The 20,542-nt window shown below is 53.6% G+C and overlaps 1 protein-coding gene across 7 annotated transcripts in view; it reads left to right on the top strand.

Moving 5' to 3' along the window:
• The window catches only part of JADE2 (jade family PHD finger 2), a 51,595-nt gene that overhangs the window by 14,319 nt on the left and 16,734 nt on the right, over positions 1-20,542 (top strand). For all 7 annotated transcript variants that reach the window (XM_010844511.1, XM_010844509.1, XM_010844507.1 and 4 more), the window contains 6 exons: positions 9,399-9,556; positions 13,720-13,880; positions 14,568-14,779; positions 16,013-16,180; positions 17,627-17,743; positions 19,019-19,483. In XM_010844511.1, coding sequence (XP_010842813.1) covers positions 9,399-9,556; positions 13,720-13,880; positions 14,568-14,779; positions 16,013-16,180; positions 17,627-17,743; positions 19,019-19,483 — 1,281 coding nt within the window. The remainder of the gene's footprint in view (positions 1-9,398; positions 9,557-13,719; positions 13,881-14,567; positions 14,780-16,012; positions 16,181-17,626; positions 17,744-19,018; positions 19,484-20,542) is intronic.

Here is a 20,542-nt window from a genome sequence, read left to right as displayed (position 1 = left end):
TTTTGTGGGGATTGGAGGTGGGGACACCGTTTTGAGTTCTGAAGCATCCTGTTCCCATCCCTTAACCAGCTGTCCTCCCTTGGCCCAACAGTGGAGGGGTGGAGACAGAAGGAGATATCTCTAGGAATGCAGTAAGGACTGGAATAAAAACTGGGAGTGAGGTGGGCATGGCAAGATGTTGTTCTTGAGGTTCTTAATAGGGTTCTGTTCCTGGGTCGAGAAGATCCCCTGGAGAGGGAAATGGCAACCCACTCCAGTATTCTTGCCTGGGGAATTCCATGGGCAGAGGAGCCTGGGGGGCTTCAGTGCACGGGGTCGCAAGGAGTCGACACATCTGAGCGACTAACAGTAGCCCTGCTCAGTGTGTGGACAGGCTGTGTTCTTGTGCGTTGGGAAGTAGGAGGCAGAGTGTGCTAGGGCCCTGGGAGTCCCTGGGACTACCTCTCTACCCCCACCCTCATCTTGAGAGCTACAACGGCTCGCAGTTACTACTTGGGCTGGATTAGTAAAACCCTAGCCACTTTTTGTGTCTCCCTGGTCCTGAAAGGCAGTAGTCATCCTGCTGTTTTGAAACTGAGGAACCCGCCTCTGAGAATCTCACCTCCTCACTGCCTTCATGGGCTATTCAGATTGGAGAATGGAGGGGAAGTTCCGGGGAGCCCCTGGGGCTGGCTTAGTTCTTTCCCCTAGCTCTCACTTTAAGCAGCAGGAGGAGGAGGGGCCTCTGCTCTGGGTGGAGATCCTGGGGACCAGGCTGCTATCAATACCCAGGATAGGCCAGCTGGCTAGGGGGAAACAGGTGTCAAGCAGAGGCTGAGGGGAAAGTGTGATTTGCATGGCGCTGAGAATTCCCCTCCCTCTTGGATTTTCCTGCGCAGGGCCTTTGAACCTTTCTCCACCTAAAAATAGAATCGAACCATTGCACGGGTGCTGAATGGGGACTGGCTTTGCACAGCCCTGGGTTCAAGCCCAGAAGTCTCTGCAGGGGCAGGGGGAGCCTCTGACACCCTCAAGTCCTGGGCTCCTGGAGGGCTGAGGAAGTCTTCCCTGTCTTGAACTGTCGCCAAGGACAAGCTTTTCCTCCCACTGCAGGCGGGAGAGCAGCCTGTGAGGTTTCCCTCGTCCCCTAAGCGAGGAGGCTGAGCCATAAGCCGGCATAAATTCCAAGTTTTCGTGGGGCAGAGAGGAAACCATCGATGAAAGCTTCCAAATGATTTGTCTCTAGAGAAGGCGGAGATGAAAGCGAGGGTTTGGCGGCAGATAATGCTTGCGCTAAATCTCTTCATTGGGCTGTCCCTTCTCTTTCTATGCACAGGCTGGAGAGAAAGGCCTTCCTAATCTGCTGGTGCTGGGAGCTAAGGGCTTCCGACACCCTGGTGAAAGGGCTTCTGGAGTCCCCTCTCGCTCAGTCCCAGAGTAAGAAGCCTGGGGGCTGGTTTTCAGGCTGTACACACGGTCTGCTCCCAGTCTGGTTCAAGTTCCCAGCTTCAGTACATGCAAGTTGATGTGTGTGGTGCAGGAGTCCCTTCTTGGTGGCTGCATGCAGAGCCACAGGACTCGGAGTTCTCTTCATCTTCTCATCTTTGAAGATGGACATTGATAAATGGGGATTTGAGCATCAGGAGTATTTAGCATGACAGCAGCACTGGCCCATAGAGAAACCACCAGTTATGAAAAGGGCAGGGAATGGGTTTAGACGAGACTGGCAGGGCTGCCCCTGAGATGATATGTGCACTTTGAGGGTGCAAATCAAGGAGCGCCCTGCACACCAGAGGAAGAGGCCTCAGGCTGGAACAGAATGCTCTGACCAGGAGTCAGGACCCTGGACAGGGCCGAGGCCTTGAGGCCCAGCTTCTCATTCTGGCCCTTAACCAGTGGGTGGCTTCCCTCAGCCTGATTGAGAGGGGACTGCAGGCCTTAGTACTCGGGGCTGAAAGAACAGGCCCTGGGATTCCTGGGAGGCTGGTTTAGGATTTTTGGTGGCAGTATACTTGGTCTGAAGTTAGCCCCAGGATCTGTTTGGCAGTGGAGGGAAAAGGTGGAGCTGACCCCAGGAACACAGGCTGCTGCCTTCCTCTGCTCTGCCTTCCAGTGGGATCCCAACAAAGCTGAGCTCTGTACCTTGGTGCTTAAGTTGGCCAGGCCCGTCCTGAAGGAGAGGATGGGATTATCCTAGCCTGGGAGAGCTGGTACTATAAACCGCGTTGAGGCCTTGGGTTTCTGGCCTGGCCTGTCTCACTAAATAGCATGAACGTAACTTTGTGGGTCATACCTCTGAGAGCCTAATGGAGATCACAGACCAGGGATTATTTTATAAAATACCAATATCAGACCCCTATCCCATACCATTCTCAAGAATTCTGACTTGAATGCTTTGGAGTAGGGCCCCAGGCACCTGTACTTCTTCAAAGCCCTCCTGCTGGAAGCCAGGGTTAAGAACTGCCACCATAGACCTTTTTTTCCTGATTTGCTAAGATGGGAGTTTCCGGCTTGGTCCTCACTGTAAGTTGAGGGAAGAAGGGAAGGCCTTCCAGCCTGGTTCAGTGACCTAAACAAATGCTGGCCATGTGGGTGTGGCATCACCCACAGCTCCTCCCTTCTCCCACAGTGGCCATGGGACTGACAGGTTTCTGCTAAGCCCTCGGCCTGGCATGGGTGGGAAGGGCAGTTTGAGAAGAGACCTGGAAGCCAGGTGGTTGGGAGACTGGTTGGGAGACTGGTTGGGAGACAGCTGTTTTGAAGCCATGTCTTCCTCAGGCCTGGGGCAGAGAGGCAGATGGAGGAGCAGGCTGAGAAGTGAGGATTTCCCCAGACAGGCTCTCTTGAGGTAGAAAGCTGTGTTTTCAGGAAGTCAGAGTCCCCAGAAGTCAGCCAACGGGCAGGGAGATAGGTCTTTAGGACCTTAATGATAGTGATTAAACTGAGCAAACACTCGAGAGCACCTCTGAGGCCCAGCCTAGTGCCAGGGACACCGAAAGTGCAGGCCCTGTCCCTGGGGAGCTTGTCTTCTGACCGTTAGCAGGATGCAGGTGCTGCACAGGAAAGTGTCCGTTACGAGAGATGGAGCCAGCTTGCCACTGAGGACCTGTGAGACTTTGGGCAAGTATAGTTTCTCTGTGCCTCAGGGTTGTAGAGTGCTGTCCTGCAGTCAGTGTTGTGTACGTGTGACTGTCCTGTCCTGAGGCCCGTGGAGCCCAGGGGTGGGGGAGAGCCGAGACGCGAGTGAAGGTGGAGCTGCCATGCCTGGGTTGGAAGCCTGGATGGTCTCAGGATGGGTGGGCAGGAGTTGGGCTCCTTTTTAGGCCCCGGTGACAAACTGTACGTACCTCGGGATGAGAGAATGGGGGGCTTCTCTGTGGGTTCCACAGGGCCCTTCACCAGTGCTCAGCCTTCCATCCCTGGAACAGGGCCTGGGAGAAAGAGGTGACCCTGTGCACAGCCTCTGCCCGCAGTGGAGGTCTTCCAGATCCAGTGTCTGTGAAAGTTCCTATATAAGGATGGCCCTCCCTAGGAAAGGCAGCGAGTGGAGGGTGAAAATGCTGCGTCTCTGCTGGACCCATTGCTTTTGAAGATGGGCCCCTTCCCCGTTGGGTGAATGCAAGGGTGGCCAGATGGGTGTTGGGGTGCAGAGCCATGGGATACATAAGGTGCTTTCCTGGAGGAGCAGAGGTATTATCCAAATGTTTGAAATGTCACAATATTGTATATTAAAACAGTGATGGCATATGTTATAGTGAAAGGCAGAGTGCTCCAAAACTTGAGAGTAAAATAGATTCCCTAGAAAAAGGTTTTTTTTTTGCTTGACCCTGTGGTTTTGAGCCATATTTCTAGCCAACAGCTCTTCTTGCTACCCTGGGAGGCAGGCGGACGGTGAGGGGAGCTCTTCCACTGGGCCTCCCACTGCTCTGGGGTGGGGGGCAGAATCCACTTCTCATACAGTCGGAAACACTGCTGCTCCCGCCAGCTGGAAAGGCCTCCCGGCCTCTGGGACTTGTCTTGCAAAAGAAATGTGTGTAATAAATTCTCTTTAAGAGCAGGAAGTGCTGTTATCCTTGTGAAAGAGAAAGAGATGTTGAGTGTGTGTGTGTGTGTGTGTGTGTGTGTGTGTGTGTGTGTAAGTGTCTGACCAAATTAGCCTAGTGGTAGCTTGAATAGGACTGGGAAGCTATTTCCAGAGCCCTTCTCTGGTGTTTTATGCTTAATTTTAAGTATCTAAGTATGCTCTTGGCTGAGATACTCTTTATCAATTTCCAGCCCAAGAAAGAGATTTTTTTTTTTTTAAGAGAAGAAATAGCAGACTGGTTTGCAGGCAGGATTGCAGTGGTTAAAGCACAGGGCAGACCTCAGACAAGTGGTTTAACCTCTCTGAGTCTTTGTCCCCACATCTGTAAAGTGGGAGGAATATGAAATAGGTGAGATTGTATATATAAAGCGTTTAGCATAGCACCTAGCATACCGCTGCTGCTGCTGCTTCAGTCGTGTCCGACTCTGTGCGACCCCATAGACGGCAGCCCACCAGGCTCCCCCATCCCTGGGATTCTCCAGGCAAGAACACTGGAGTGGGTTGCCATTTCCTTCTCCAATGCATGAAAGTGAAAAGTGAAAGTGAAGTCGCTCAGTTATGTCCGACTCTTAGTGACCCCATGGACTGCAGCCTTCCAGGCTCTTCCATCCATGGGATTTTCCAGGCAAGAGTACTGGAGTGGGGTGCCATTGCCTTCTCTGACCTAGCATGCTACAGCAGGGCAATTTTCACTGCTAGCTGTCCTTTCTAATGAGATGAGGTGCTCAGAATAACACAGAAATTTCAAATGAGGCATTTGGTAGTGATTTTACATGGCTCTTCCAAGACAGACTGTCAGACATCCTTTGGGAGATTAGAGAGAGGGGCCACTCCTAGCTTTGCGCGGGGCCTTCTGATGTGGATAGAAGGCAAGGAGAGGCTGTCCTGGCCAAAGCCATTTTCACTGCCTTTGGGACAACAACCAAGACTGGTTCCTGAGTTCTGCCTGGAAGAATCCTTTGGGCCAGCCCTCTGCCTTCACTCTCCCTGCTAGGCAAGAGAGGAAGTTTCAGAGTTTAGTCATACAGGATTTAGGCAAATCCTGGGGTTCATTCATTCATTCATTCACTCACTAGTTTCACAAACATGTCTTAAGTACCTGCTGTGTGCCAGGCACTGTGCCACAAATAGGCACAGTGATAAGCAGGACATATAGTCTCTGCCTCTCTCAGCTTGATTATTAGAGGAGATGGACATTAAACAAATAATTACACAGATAATTGTGTTCTGTAATTATGATAAGTGCTGGAGCTTTTCCTTAAGTAACGGAACTTCCCCTTGGTGCCTCTTAGGCTGAAATACACTGATATATAATACTTTACTCTCGAGAAAAGGAAGCAGAAACCAAGGTCCCAGGATGAAATGTCCAAACACTATTCATAAATCTCATGATCGTGTACAGGAATGCTGAGGATAGCAGAGTTGAGAGTTGTCTGTTGTCATCGTCTTCATCTGCTTTTGGAGATCATGTCAGACTTTAGACATGGCATGCTTTCTGGCATAGCTCATTTTTGGTTCTCCTTGGGAAAATAGGCTCAGAAAGATAGATAGACTTTTCAGTGCTTGTGGTCTCAGTCTTGGAAAGAGGAACTAGAAGGCGAGCCCCATGCCGTTTCCCCATGTCTGGGCAGAGCAGGGTCTCTAGCTGTCTTCAGAGCTGTGTTGGCACCTCTCGCACTCACATTGGTTACCAGGTTAGAGTTTTAGACCTTTAAACATTCTTCATACTGTTTGAAGAAGCTACAATTAACGTCTCCCAAGCAGCTCAGCAGAACTTGGTTGCTAGGCTGCAGACCTTTAAAGACAATTTGTCAACTTCTGCCAAAAGAGAAAAATAGTAAACATTCACATTCTTAGAAAATTGCTTGTTTTCCAGCTTCCAACTTCCTTGCCATGGCAAGGCCTCCAGTTCGTCAGTGTCCGTTTTATTATTTATTTAGTTTTCATAAATAATTCAGAGGCATTTTAGGAGACTGAGCCGTTTTTTGGAAGCCTAACCTTTGGCGATTCAAGACAGAAAGATGTTTAGGTTGCCTTGTTTGTGGACAGGTTTTGTATGAGTATTCAGGGGTTCCTTTGGAAGGGACAGAGTCCCCAGCTGTATCCTCGGGCAGCTACCCAGAAAGATGGTGGCAGATCCACGGGAGGCTCTTCAATCATTCAGCCTTAGTTAGCACCTAGCATGTGTCAGGCCCTGCGTGCACTGTTGCAGCCTGTAGCCTGGCCAGACCTCACTGAGCTTACCTTCTAGTGGGGAAGGCCTGGCAGGAAACCAAGGGATACCAGTAGAGGGGCTGTGGGAGTCCAGAGGAAGCCCAGAACCCAGCCTGGCATCAGGGAAGCCTTCCTAGAGCAGCTGTGGGCTGGAGTAACACCTGAGGGTGAAACAGACTGCCCCCACTTTGGCAGGGAGAAGTGTCCCAGTGGGGTCCTCCCCTGTGCCAAGTGTGAGACGTGCTCGGGAGGGAGACTGACTACTAATGCAGTCATGGCTCATCCTGAGGGCAGTAAGAAGACAGTGGAAAGCCGCTGGAGAACTTGGAACTTGCAGAGGTCACCATCTGATTTGCATATTCCAGCCTTTGGGGAAACCCCTTGATTTGGCTTTGGGTTAATTCAAGGGCACTGGCAGAGAGCCGGTGGCCAAGAGTGGCGAGGTTGCAGAGGAGTGCTGGATGGCTCCAGAGTTGTCTGTCTGGGATCCTTTGCCACTTCTAACATGTAGGACCTTGTGTAGGTTATTAAACTAACCTGAGTCCCAGGTTTCTCTAATGTAGAATAGGGATGATAACAGCATCCACCTCACAGAGTTGGAATAGGGACTAACAGTTAATTCAAGGACATCCATTGGATCGGTGCTGGGCATACTGTGTTCTTTTAAATGTTGACTGGTGCCTGTAAGATAGTGCTGCCGTTCCTGTGCTTCCATCAGTCCTCTGCCCAAAGGGGCCAGTGGCATCCAGTCATACCAGATGAAGCTTGCAACTCTCTTGGGACCAGACTCTTTTTCTCTCCTGAATCTCCTTACCTGAGTTGAGGATCCTTTCCTGCTCTTGAGTTCTCAGCACCAAGCCTGTTCCTAGGACAGAGCCACCTCTCCCTTGCTGGTGTGGCTTGGCACTCTGTCTGCACCTACAGACCAGGGCTGCCTCTTGCGCCATTCGGTCCACGTACTTGGGTTGTTTCAGCTCTGGATGTATCCATGAGGTGTTTCTCCAGTTCAAAAAGCACTGCCAAGGAGCCAGCTGGGGTCATCAGACTTAGCAGGTAACTCCCCAGAGGGGCCCTTTTATTCACTCATCCATTTAATCATTCTCTCAGTTACTATTTATTGAGCACCTACTCTATGCCAGTCCCCCTGCCAAGCCCTGAGAATGTTGCAGAGAACAGGACAGGTGTGGCAAGAGAGATGACAAGAAGCAAGGAACATGCATACACCAGTTAATTTTCAGGAGTATACGTACTCGGAAGTGAGACAGGACCATGGGCTGGAAAGTGGCTCTGTTGGGTGGCTGGCCACCCTGAGTTGCAGTGATCAGGGTGATCCCACGAGGCAGCATTTGAACTATAGCTCAGGAAAAGGGAAGAGCAGGAGATTTCAGACTCACCAGTGCCTTTTTGGAGGGGCACACAGTGACACTGGGCTCTGGAAGGGGCAAGATGACAGGCTTTCCCTGGCGGCTGGTTCCTCATGGCATTCAGAGTAACAGGGCATTAGGTGTTGTACCACGTAGGGCTTGCCAGCGTTGGGAGAACTTTGAGACAGTCACCAGTCTGCTGTGGGTCCAGTTTACCCCTGCCGGGTCCTGAATAGGGGGCCCCAGAGGGAATAACCTTGCCCCAGCCAGCGGAGTGGGGAGGGTGCTGAAGGACAGCACAGAAGCACCCGCTACCTGAGTTTATGTTCTTATATCAGTTGTCTTGCTACTTGCTAATAAGATATGCAAATTATCCGGGTTGTGAAATCTTTGCCACATTTCATCTTCTGTGTAATTAGCATTTAATCGTAATCTCATTTTAATTTTTTCACACTGACACCCTAATTAAATGTTAGGGTGTTAGTCTTAACAATTAAATTATATTGGCAAATAGAGTCTTCAAGAAACTTGACCTTTTGCAAGCAAGGGCCCTCTCTGGCTAGAAGCAGACGTTAATTAGATTTCTGCAAGACCCTGCCTTGAGCCCCCTTGGCGCCCCCTTTCAGTTGTCTCCTAGATTGAAGTGAGACAGATGGCCAGCAGTTGGGGCTTCCTGCAGGCAGAGGTTACCACTGACTGGCCACCACCCCTGGAAGGCTGGTGGATGCTGAGTCTTCCAGGGAGGGACGTGGGCTTGGAGTTGGGTCTGAGACCTGGAGGACTCCCTGTAGTGGTTTCTCTTCTCTCTGTGATATGAACTCTCCTTTAACTTGTGATGTTCACTGGGAAAGTTGGTACCAAAGCAAGTCACATAGTGTCTAGGGCTGCCACCAAGTCCTACAGCAGCCCTTTGTGGGGCCCAGGTGAGGACAAGCAGCTGGGACAGATGAGGCACTGCCAGTGCTCCTGGGGCTGGGCTTGGAGGTTGCTTTGGGGTTGGGGGGGCCACAGATAGGACGTTGGGAAAAGAAGTTTCCCCCTGAGCGAGCGAGTGCTCACAAGGAAACCAAAGCATGAGGGTGTGTCCACTCATGGCCTGGCCCCGAGGGCTTTGGAAGGGCTTGATGGAGAAGGAATTCCACGCGTTTCTCCTTCCCCATGATAGAGCATGGCCCAGCGGAGCACCCACTGAACAGGGCATATGGTGCCGTTGTTCCTGGGGACCGTGAGGCCCTGCCCCACGGGCGGCTGCCCTCTAGGCGCTCCCAGAGCTGGCCTCTCCCTCAGCCATTTGCCTGAGGCCCTGGCGTGTAGTTGCCTGGATTCTTTTACACTTGTGACTGCGGTTACAACAACAAACATAATTTTGAATCTTCAACAGAAATTCCCTAAACAGACACTTCATGGCAGTATTGCATTCACACAAGCCTTTCTGCCAGCTGATTTTTTTCCTCAGTGTTTTTGCCTTTCCCACATGTCTTTCCTTTTCCCTCTAAGGTCCACTCCTATCCATCACTCAGACTCTGTCCTTGAGCAGATCAGAGCATGTAAATTCAATTCAACATTTATTGGAGATTGGTATGCAAAGTGCTCTGCTGGTTCAGAGAAGATGGGTTATTGTACTTACTGCTTTTGTGTCGTATTCTTTTTTTTGAGAGAGTGGGCTTTCAGCATTTGCCTTTTCCTGCCCTGGCCTGTGAAGCAGATGACCTGGAGACGATCTGAAACCATTCTCTCTCCACCTTGTCTCCCCACAGGTTTTCCGGACAGACTTGATCACAGCCATGAAGATCCCAGACTCATACCAGCTCAGCCCAGATGACTACTATATCTTGGCAGACCCATGGCGACAAGAATGGGAGAAAGGTGTGCAGGTGCCCGCCGGGGCAGAGGCCATTCCAGAGCCCGTGGTGAGGTGAGCCGGGCAGCGCAGGCCAGGGGGCCATAGGAAGGGGAGGCTAGGACGGGTCAAGCGATTCCTTTCTAATCTGTCTCTATTCTTAGCTTCTTTTGTTCTTAAAAAAACATTGCAGTGTTCCAGAAATACTGCAGTTTTACCTCTGAGGCCAAGGTTTTGAGCTTGGGCTCAGCTCTGAAGCCAGACAGCCTGGGTTCAAATTGCCTCTCAAGTTCAGTGGGACCTTGGGCAGGGAATGTAATCTCCCTGGGCATCAGTTTCCTCGTCTGTAAAATGGGAATGATAACAACAGCACCTGCCTTATGCGGTGGTCGATGATGTAGAGAAATGATGCGTGGAAGGCCCCGTGACCTGGCCCACACGAACACGCAGTGAAAACTGGCCGACAGTAGCTTGATGTCGTTCCAAACTGAGTCCCGCCAGAAGATCTTCTTGGGGATATCTCCAGACCTCTAACTAATCCTTAAAATAGGGACAAACCATGCTCTTGGCTTCTTAAAACCTTTTGAGGAGTTCTTGGGAGCAAGAAATCCAGTGTCTGGCACACACCAGCTATCCACAAAATGGTTGCTATGATCATATTCTGAGGAGGGCCCACTGCCTCCTAGGATCAGGATTGGATCAGGGCTGAGTCCTCTCTGGGCTCGGGAGCCTTGTGGTCTTGTAGGTCAGAGAGACTCCTGTGCTCATGTAAGGAGGTGGCCTCGTGGCCATGGGCCTTGCTTCCAGTGACAGAATTCAGCCAAGTGCTTCTTCCTGCACCCTGGGAAACCCTCCAAGTCGTGTCTTGGGCTATAGGGGTTGCTGCCCCGGCCTCCCTTCCCCCCACACACCAGCCTGCCTGGGCTGGGCAGATTTGTGTTAATTGACAGTCCATTCCCAGCCTTAGCAGCCCCGGGGCTCTCGCTTAGGTCCATTTTGCCAGGATCTAGGGCAAAGATTTCAGCTGTCACCTCCCTTGACATCGGCACTGATGCTTCCCTGGCAGCCACACCTATGATGGGCTCACAGACACCCAGTGCCTGCCTGGTGCCAGGCCTGTGCTGGGCATGGGATTACAGAGGTGAAGCACACACTAAGCCTCACTTGGTGCCCATTGAGGATTGGGTATTGGGCAGTGCTTATTGTCCTGGGCTCACAAGGGCTCTTATCTTTGGCCCTCTGAGAATCAGGGATGCTCCAGGCCTCTCTAGATGAGAGTATATGTGGAGTTTGGAGAAAGACTTTATTCTGCATGTCCTCTGCCCAGGGCCAAAAACGTGGGTCAGTCTCCCAGCCAGCTTCACCCTGTCCGCTCTACAGTCCAAAGAACTGTAACTGACCTCTTTGAACCTGTTTCCTTCTCCATAAAATTGATCTAATAACAGTATATGCCTGATAGTGTAGTGGTGAGGATGAGTTGAGAATTCACATGCCAAGGGCCCAGGGTAACAAGGCAGAGGGGTAGGCCACCAGCTGGGCGGAGAAGGGTGAGTCCTGATTAGGCTTAGCCCAGCGGTTTGTCCTCTGTCCTCCATGTCAATGTCAGGTGGTTCCGGAAACATCTGCTGGCCTGGGTAATTAATTGTAGATGCCGCCACACAAGTAACTTGGCTTCAGTCGGTGTCTTATCTGTTGAAATCACGACGGAAGCATGTGTTCAGACAGCTCTGGCCCTACTAGGTACATTCCCCACATATACGCAGGGCTAGGCTGACAAGAGCCAGGCACTCCTGGCCAATCCCTGCTCTTTGGAGAGCATAAGACTGGAAGGGCAGGGATGCTCCCACGGAGATATCTCTGGGCGCCATCTCTCCCTTTCTTCTTGCAGCCTGGCACCTCCACCTGCTGGGCCACCTTTCCCTGCACAGCTCTCACCTGGAAGCCAACACAGCAGGCACTGTGGTCAGAACGGTTACAGGAGCTCTGTTGCTGAGAACTTGCTGTGCTGAGCCTTAAGTTCATCTTCTCATCTAATTATCGTATCAGCTCTCTAAAAGTCACACTGCTGTCCCCATTTTATAGAGGAGGAAGTTGGGAAATTCTGGGGAATTCCCTGCATGACCGCCAGGGCCTTGTGGGCTGGGCCAGGAAGTCACAGGCCGCAGAAACAGGCCCTGGGCTGCCTCTGTGTGGCCCAGAGAGAGCCTCATGCCCCAGTCACCCTGGCTTGCTGACTCTGCCCTCCCCCACTGCCTCCCTAGTCCCCTCCATCCCTCTCTTACCCAGTCCTCCCTGGCCCTTGAGCAGGTCTACCTGCCTCATGGTCCTACACTTCTCTGGATAATGAGAACCTTTCACTGTCAGATCATGACCTGAAGGAGGGCCTGCACTGTTCTTCGGGGTGGCCAAAAGAGACAGCCCAGGGCAAAACCGGCCTCTGTTTTCTATCTGGTCTTCTGGAGTGAGAGCCTCCCACAACCCCACCTCCCACCCGCCCCTACCTCCTCCCCCAGATCCCAGCCCAGCCACCCATCTCCTCCCCGCTGACCTCGGTTCTACTGGCTGCAGCCAAGACTGAGGCCTTGACTGAGGGTGACGTCAAACCACCCTTGTTAGGAGAGCTTCCTCCATAGTCAGAGCCAGAAGAGGCCAGACAGGTGAAGATGAGCACCCCAGGAAGCACAGGAAATGCCTCTTCTGTTGATAGCCCATTAACCCCAGCTTCCCGGAGAAAGGAATGTGATCTTGGCCCCAAGAGGTCTGGCTAGGTATATCCTGAGCACACAGTGTGGGTAGTTATGCCATTAGGTGGTGGGCTCTCAGGCTATCCCAAACCCCAGCTGAGCATATGCCGGGGACACAAACAAAGCAGGGTCGTGGCAAAATTACAGTGTTTTTGAAAGAATGTGTTAATTTAAATAAGAGCCTCCCAAGGAAAGGCAGAACTTTATAGGACTCAGAGTCCTGCAAAGCAAATACTATTGCTTCTAGTTGAAGTGGTCTAGGGGTTGGGGGTGGGCATCAGGTCATTATTGTTGCCTAGGACCTTCCTTAATCTGAGCATCTTGTGTGGCAGAAGGTGACTGTAAGCCCCCTCCCTTGTATCCTTGCCTCCCTCAGTCTCCTCTGGGCCTCCCTCCTGCCTGGAGGCCATTCTGCACTCCCGCCCTTCATCCTACCTGCCCCCTTGCCAACACCTGGGGCTCTTCCTGAAGCCCCAGTGCCCTCCCCATATCTGTGCCATGTCTCTGCCTTCCCCTCCCCAGTCTGCGCTGAGTCACAGCCCCTGGCAGCCCTGCCTTCGACCCCAGGAGGCCTCTCGGGCAAGTAAGGGGCCTCGCAGCCCTGGCAGGGCCGGCCAGATGGAGGCCAGGCTCCACAGAAATAACCATGGCAACTGGTAGGGGGTGGGAAGAGCTGGCATTCTGAACTGGCACTAGGAACTGAGGGGCAGCACACAGCTGAGCCAAGAGAGGAACCTGTGCCCTCCCAAGGCAGAAGACCCTCATATTCCATTTCAGAAGGAGCAAAGTGATATCCAGAGGTCTTAAAATACACACTCACTCGAGTATAGCACTTACTACATGCCACGCACAGTTCTAAGAGCTCCACACGTGTTCATCCATTTAATCCTCATGCCCACTGTGGAAGCTAGGTGCTGTTATCATTGGTTCATTTTCTGGGGCGCAAAGGAGCTAAGTGGCTTACCCAGAGTCACACATTAAGTGGCAGAGCTGGGCTTGGAGACCTTACCCTGTAGCCAGGACCCTTGCAAGCTGCCTCCAAGGCAGAGCCATGGCCTGAGAGAGGGCTGACTTGAAGTGTGACTCTGGGGCTGTAGCAGGTGCGTCCTCTTCACCCCAGAGGAGCCCTGGCCTCAGGTCCCCTGAGACTACTGGTGGAGGAGGGGCTGGGGCTTCTGGGGGCCTTTCCCCAGCTTTGAAAGGGTATGCGGAAGGACCTGGGGGCCAGCTGGCCCTATCCAACTTGTGCCAAAGTGACTGGCACTGGGCATTGCCCAGGACGGCAAAGGGAATGGCCTCCTACAGCCTGTGCAGGGTGGGCAGATGGGAGGAGGGACAGGAAGGAGGCAGGCTCTGCTTGGCATCAAAGTCTCACACGTCACTTTCCTGCTAGACCCTCATCCTGGCTGGCCAACTCCCTGGAGGTGGCCCTCAGATCAGCAAGAGTAGCAGGCTGAGGGCACCCTCCCCACATATCTTCTCTTGAATTCCTAGGATTCTTCCGCCATTGGAAGGCCCCCCTACCCAGGTTTCCCCTAGTGGCTCTGAACTTGGTGAGGGCTCCCAGCCTGATTGGCCAGGGGGCAGCCGCTATGACTTGGACGAGATTGACGCCTACTGGCTGGAACTCATCAACTCGGAGCTCAAGGAGATGGGTAGGTGACCTGCCAGGTGAGAATGGGACGGGGGCAGGCCACACAGGGTTTTCTTCTAAACCATCCTCACTCTCAGAATGGCAGTGGCCACTGCTGGGCTTTGGCACTGCACAGATCTGGGGGAAAGTCCCTGCTATGTTACTGATTACTGTGGTTCAGTTTCTGTAGTTGTCAGATGGAGGCAGTAATAGCATGTCTTTTATAGGGTTTGGGGGAGTATTATATGACTGAGCGTGTACCCACACAGTAAGTCTGACCGTTACATGAAGAGTGAGTGAGCACCTAGAAGTCCAGTGTGATACATGGGGCTGGGGTCAGCTGGTATGGGCCTTCTGGCTGAAGGCCCACCATGTCCCAGGAAAGGCCAGCTCTGCTGGATTCAGCCACCTTCTCAGGTGCCCCCCATACATACAGCTCAGGCAGTGGGTTCCCCATGGTGGTGGCTGCATCCCAGACACAGACACCCCCATAGCATCTGTGTGTACACAAGTGTGTGTGTGTGGTCACAAGCAGGGTCTGAAGTCATAGCACCATACCAGGCCTCCGGGCCTTTGCATGGTCCAACCCAGTCGGTTTTCAGACGATGGAACTGGGGGCCCGAGACAGTAAACTCAGTGTGCAGGTAGAAATGCTCCTTACACTGCCCCCAGAGGCTGGGCTCCGACCCCCGCCCTGCTATCCTCACAGAGAAGCCGGAGCTGGACGAACTGACGCTCGAGCGTGTGCTGGAGGAGCTGGAGACGCTGTGCCACCAGAACATGGCGCGGGCCATCGAGACGCAGGAGGGGCTGGGCATCGAGTACGACGAGGATGTCGTCTGTGACGTGTGCCGCTCTCCCGAGGGCGAAGATGGCAATGAGATGGTCTTCTGCGACAAATGCAACGTCTGCGTGCACCAGGTGGGCAGCCCCCACGGCCACTGCCGTGTGATGCTGGCAGGCGCCTGCCTGACCGCTCACCCTGGCTGTGGGGGCGTAGCAGCGCTGTGGGCACAGGCCCCTAAGGAGGGCAAGTGGGGAGAAGGGAAGGGCACGAGTGCCCATGGTGCCAGGGTGTAGCCCCCTCAGCCAGACTTGAGTAATGCCTATTGGATGGTCTTCCTGTCCTTTGCCGCCAGCCTCCCTCAGACTCTGCCCACGGACCGTCCTACCCCGTCCTCCTCTGCTCCTCAACTTACAACGAGGCAGCACAGTGTAGTGATGGAGAGCACAGCCTGGAGCCAGGCCACCTGGTTTCAAATCATGGCTCTGCCCTTTGCAAGCTGTGTGATCTGGGGTCGGTTTCTTGACCTCTCTGAGCTGCTGTTTCCTCAAGTATAAATAAAAGTAAGTTGTTTTGAGGATTAAGTTCCTTACTCTGAGTCATTTGCTTAGAACCGTACAGTAAGGGCTGTTTGTATTTGTTAACATTATTAGTATTATGAGCCAGGTACGGCCTGACTAGGCTACCCTGTTGATCTTGAGCCCCAAGGCTGTAGGTCTGGGACATCTCTGGGCCTAGTTATGGAAGATGTAGAAGAACTGACTAGAACTCAGTGGACCCACTCTAGCCCTGACTTTAAGGCCTTCCCTCACCCACTTTTGCTGGAATAGTGCCCGGGGAGCTCAGAGGGGCTTCTTGGTGGCAGGTGGGTAGGTGGTGCACCACTTTCCGCATTCACCCTGTTCACATCCCTTACACCCAGCAGCTCTTAGGTCCATAATCCCTAGGCATGACCAGAAGGATCCCTGACCACAGATCCCTGTGAAAAAAGACAAAAGTTCTGGCCCTTGTCTGAGGGCAGCATACATACCCAAATTTGTATTCAGTTTAAGGGAGTTCATGGATGCCCCTGAAATCCATCCCGGATTAAAAACCTCTGCTGAAGTGACTGTCCTCCCAGCAGAGGGCAGAGCTGAGCCCTTTCACAGAGGACTGTGAAACGGTGAAATTTCAGTGCACAGTGCCTGCACACAGCTTCCTTGGAGCCTCTGCATTACAGTCCCTCAGGAGGTCTTTGGTGGGGCTGAGTAGCAGTGTCACTCTGTAGCTCCCAGTATGGGCTGGGGCTAGGACTGTTTGCAGCTGAATGCGCATTGCAGACGCACCTTGGCCATTGCCTCTGACCTGTGTCTTCCCTGCTCTCTCCCCAGGCATGCTATGGGATCCTCAAGGTGCCCACGGGCAGCTGGCTGTGCCGGACATGTGCTCTGGGTGTCCAGCCGAAGTGCCTGCTCTGCCCGAAGCGAGGAGGAGCCTTGAAGCCCACTAGAAGTGGGACCAAGTGGGTGCACGTCAGCTGTGCCCTGTGGATTCCTGAGGTGGGCAGAGGTGGGGGTGGGGTGGCCCTGGGGCCCAGCCATGGGGAAGTGGGTCTGAACAGAGCTCAGAGCCCAGATGGCAGAGCACTGGGAAAAGAAGGTGATGGGCTACATGAAATGGTAGATCTCAGATGTCCAGCCTGGGAAGAATTCAGGCAGCAGCCCACAGGGAACTTTACCCTTGGACTTAGGCAGAACTTGGTAGTGGTTTACATGGGAAAATGGGATTTTGAGCCACTGGGGATCCAGATGGAAGGTGTGCGAGCTGGACAGAAGTCAGGCAGCTGATTCTAGGGGAGAGCAGGTTGTAGGTTTACCCAGATCTAGACAGTGGTCCCAAGCAAAGTCAAGCACTTGTTTAAAAGTGAGCCAAATGACCCAAAAGGAAATCAGATGGGGAGCCTAGTTAAAACTGGGTAGTAAGACTGTGGCTGGGATGGAGGGGAGGGGCCGTGGGTGACGGGCTGGGCCCACAGTGAGTTAGCAGAGGCCTTGGGCTCCCATCTTATTTGATGTGTGAAATGCTGACATTCGCTGACGTTTCAGCCCTTCCCCTGCTGTGTGCCCTGAGCCAGAATGAGGCCCCCCTCCAATGCTGCCTGTGCCCGGAAGCAAGCCAGGTGGCCCGGTCAGCAGGTGGCCCCTCCCTTTCCTGGGCTTTCAGTCTGAAAGTCTTTGCTGGGTCCCACCTTGCAGGTTTCTGTGATCTTAGTGGTTATGTCAGCAGCAGTCACTTGCTCCCACATCAGCATCTTGAAGGTCGGGACGACCTCTGAGTATACCCTGGCCGAGGCACAGCAGAGACACAGAGAAGCAATCAGGACCTACCTATGGGGTTCTTTGGTTCAGGATCTCTGGACAGGGACCCTTTTCCTATCCTCAGGCATGGGCGCTGCCTCTGGGGCTGAGGGGTGGGCTGTGCCCAGGAGATGGGAGTGGTTATAGGTCTGTCCCCCTGGGAGGGGCTGAACAAAGGCACATCCCCCTTGGCCAGGAAAGCCCTGGAAGTCCCCAAGAAGAGATTCTGCTGTGGGGACCTATAGATGCACCCAGAAACATAAGTAAAATGAGTACCAGTTCTAATAACTCTGAAGATGGTGTTAACAAAGGCCTGAGGTACAAAAGAGAAGGGGACCTTGCACACATACTCACCTGCACATGGAAGCATCTCTGTCTTGAGACCCACATGGTCACGGGCACTCATATACTCAGTCAGCTACACACACACTGATGTATGCGCTCCCAGTCACTGTTTAAGCCTAGCCACCGGCGAGCACACACCAACGCTTATTCAGTGGTCCACTTGGGACATGAGATAGGACTTGGGACTCTCCCACTGCCCTGTCTGCCCACCCTCTGGTTTCAGCAGACAGTCCTCTCTTTGGGTAAGCCCTGGAGGCCGGCTAAGGCTGAGAGGCTTGACGCAGCTCCCTGTGTCCTGCCCAGGTCAGCATCGGGTGCCCCGAGAAGATGGAGCCCATCACCAAGATCTCGCATATCCCAGCCAGCCGCTGGGCTCTGTCCTGCAGCCTCTGCAAGGAGTGCACGGGCACGTGCATCCAGGTACATGGCCCCCCCGCCACCGCGCTGCCGCCTGGGAGCTCACTCAGGAGCCTGCCACAGCTACGCCACGGGGCGTGTCCGGGACAGCCTGTACAGCAAGCCACTGCTGCCACCCTCCGCCTGCCCCACAGGGCTGCAGGCACAGCCACTGTCGGGCCTGCGATGGGGACCGCAGTCAGCTCCCCATCTGCTGGACCTTCCTCCATCCATAGTATCACTGGGCATGGGGTAAAGGCCTGGGCAGCCAGGCTCACCACCCCATTATAGTACCAGGGACTCTGGCTTTCCCAACAGCAAGTTTCTTTGGGCTTCATAAGGACGTTGACCTTACATCCAGTATCAGCTGGACATGTGAGAGGAGTAGGAATTAAACTTTACTTTCAGCTAAGCTGACTGGCTCTCCCTACACAGGGCAGGGCTGTGCTAGTTTGTTAACAGTAACCGCTCCCAAGTTCTAGAGTGCTTCAGTATGACCCAGAGGACTTGTTAAAACACAGACTGCTGTTCCTACCCCCCAGAGGTTCTGAATCTCTAGATCAGAGGTGGGGCTGAGAATTTGCCTATTTCTAGCAAGTTCTTGTGTGATGCTGATGCTCCTGGACTATAGGCTGGGAGGTGGAAGGGTCAGCCTTTCTTTCTCTCATGTCTCCAGAAACAGTGGTCACTGCAAATACTGGACGTGCCTCTACCGTTTGTAAGATTCTCAGAATGGCTTGTGAGTGCGGCATAAAGGGCCCCACTAATATTTCGGTGGGTTGTCTCTGAAACACTTGTCAGCTGCCCACAGCCATCATCTCAGGCAACTAAGGCCGTGAGTTGGCCATACTTGCCTGGACAAGAGAGGAAGGAAAGGGCCCAACTCCAGCCCCGCTTCCCAGAGGACAAAGGAGAGGGGCACAACTCCCCATCTTAGAGACCGCTTCAGGAGTAGAGGAGGCAGGGACCCATCAACAGCCTCTCTCTCTTGACGTCTCAGATTCCAAAGTCATTTGTCCACACGGAAATGCAGCTCATCCCCAGAGAGGCTGTCAGTCACCTAACTTGATTTCCCTAGGGGTTATGATGCTATACCCCATTTCCTTTTCAGCTCCCCCAAAGCTCCCCTGCCCTCTTCCATGGCTCCCCCCGACACCCCGCAGGATGTTGGCAGCCGTTTTGTTTAGGGTCTCACCAGCATGCTGCTTTGCCAGTGTCACCCTGAGGGATGCCCCCCATCCTTCTTGCCTCCCACCGGGGCTCCCTTCATACCTCATGCTGCCCTTTGTCTCCCTCCAGTGTTCCATGCCTTCCTGCGTCACGGCATTCCATGTCACATGCGCCTTTGACCACAGCCTGGAAATGAGGACTATCTTAGCAGACAACGATGAGGTCAAGTTCAAGTCGTTCTGCCAGGAGCACAGTGATGGGGGCCCACGGGGTGAAGCTCCGTCCGAGCCTGTGGAGCCCAGCCCAGCTAGCGAGGACCTGGAAAAGGTGACCCTTCGCAAGCAGCGCCTGCAGCAGCTGGAGGAAGACTTCTATGAGCTGGTAGAGCCAGCCGAGGTGGCTGAGCGCCTGGACCTGGCCGAGGCACTGGTCGACTTCATCTACCAGTACTGGAAGCTGAAGAGGAAAGCCAACTCCAACCAGCCGCTGCTGACGCCCAAGACAGACGAGGTGGACAACCTGGCCCAGCAGGAGCAGGACGTACTCTACCGCCGACTGAAGCTCTTCACGCACCTGCGGCAGGACCTGGAGAGGGTAGTCCCCCTGCCGCTTCCCGCCCACCCGCCTGCCTGGTGGGTGTCCCAGCAGGCCTTTCCGCCCCTCCCTCGCTGCCCTGGAGCAGCTGTGGCTTACCAGCTTTTGAACTGTGAGTTCTGGCCAAGGCGGTGAGGGCCTCCGGATCTTGGACAGGTTGGGATAACAGAGTTTGCAGAACAGGGGAGGATCCAGCTCTGGGCTCTTTTAAGTCCCTCTTGTCCCAACCCTTTTGCAGGTCTGATCAAAGGTGGGGGCCTGCCACGACTGTGAGGCTGGGAGACTCCAGAGCTGGGGGAGGATCTAGGCATCTGACTCCTAGCTGTCTCTGTGGGCCCGGCCTGGTCCCAACACAGGAGCTTTGCTTAGAGTCAGGCCGGGGAGGCATGGGACTTCACAAGAGAGTTAAATCAGTATAATCAGCATGTGCTGCCAAAGCAGGGAAGACAGCTGTGAGTGCAGCTCCTGGGGTGCTGGACTGAGGGAGCCATGTGAGCAGAGGCCCAGGGCCTGAGGCTGGGCTCGAAACCAGCAACAGCCTGTGGGGCTGGGTGTTTCTGGACCACGGTGTTTGTGGAAGTTGCAGAAAGACTTTAAGCAGACACTGTTCTGCTGTGGCTGCAGATTCCAAACACTCACCCTGGAGGTGGCATCATGGGGCCCAGATGTGGGTTGGCCGGAACCCCTCAGCTGTGCACCGGGTGGCAGGCGATCTTGCCTTGGTCCAGGCACACAGCTTTGGGGACCGAGTGAGACAAGGCAGGTGTGCAGACTTCATGATTTTAGGTCGGGCTGTGGAGATCCGGGGCCAGTGAGAGTTGCTTTCTTAGAGCACAGAGGCCCCCCCACAAAGCCTCTAATCCCTCCTCCTCCTCCCAGAGAACAGGTGAGAAGGTCCTGCCTTCTGTGTTGTGTGCCCTCAAACTTGGCTTTTTTGACACCCCTCCCCAACTCCTCCAGCTAAAGCTCCTCCAGATAGAGTCCCAACCCTGAGTTGGAGGCAACCTGAGCATAAAGCAGGGTGTTTCAGGTCCCTGATCGAGTCCTCCGAACCCCAGG

The sequence above is a fragment of the Bison bison genome, unplaced genomic scaffold (genome assembly GCF_000754665.1).
Source record: "Bison bison bison isolate TAMUID 2011002044 unplaced genomic scaffold, Bison_UMD1.0 scf7180017864203, whole genome shotgun sequence".
In the NCBI taxonomy this organism is placed as follows: domain Eukaryota; kingdom Metazoa; phylum Chordata; class Mammalia; order Artiodactyla; family Bovidae; genus Bison; species Bison bison.
This window is presented reverse-complemented; position numbering and strand designations above follow the sequence as displayed.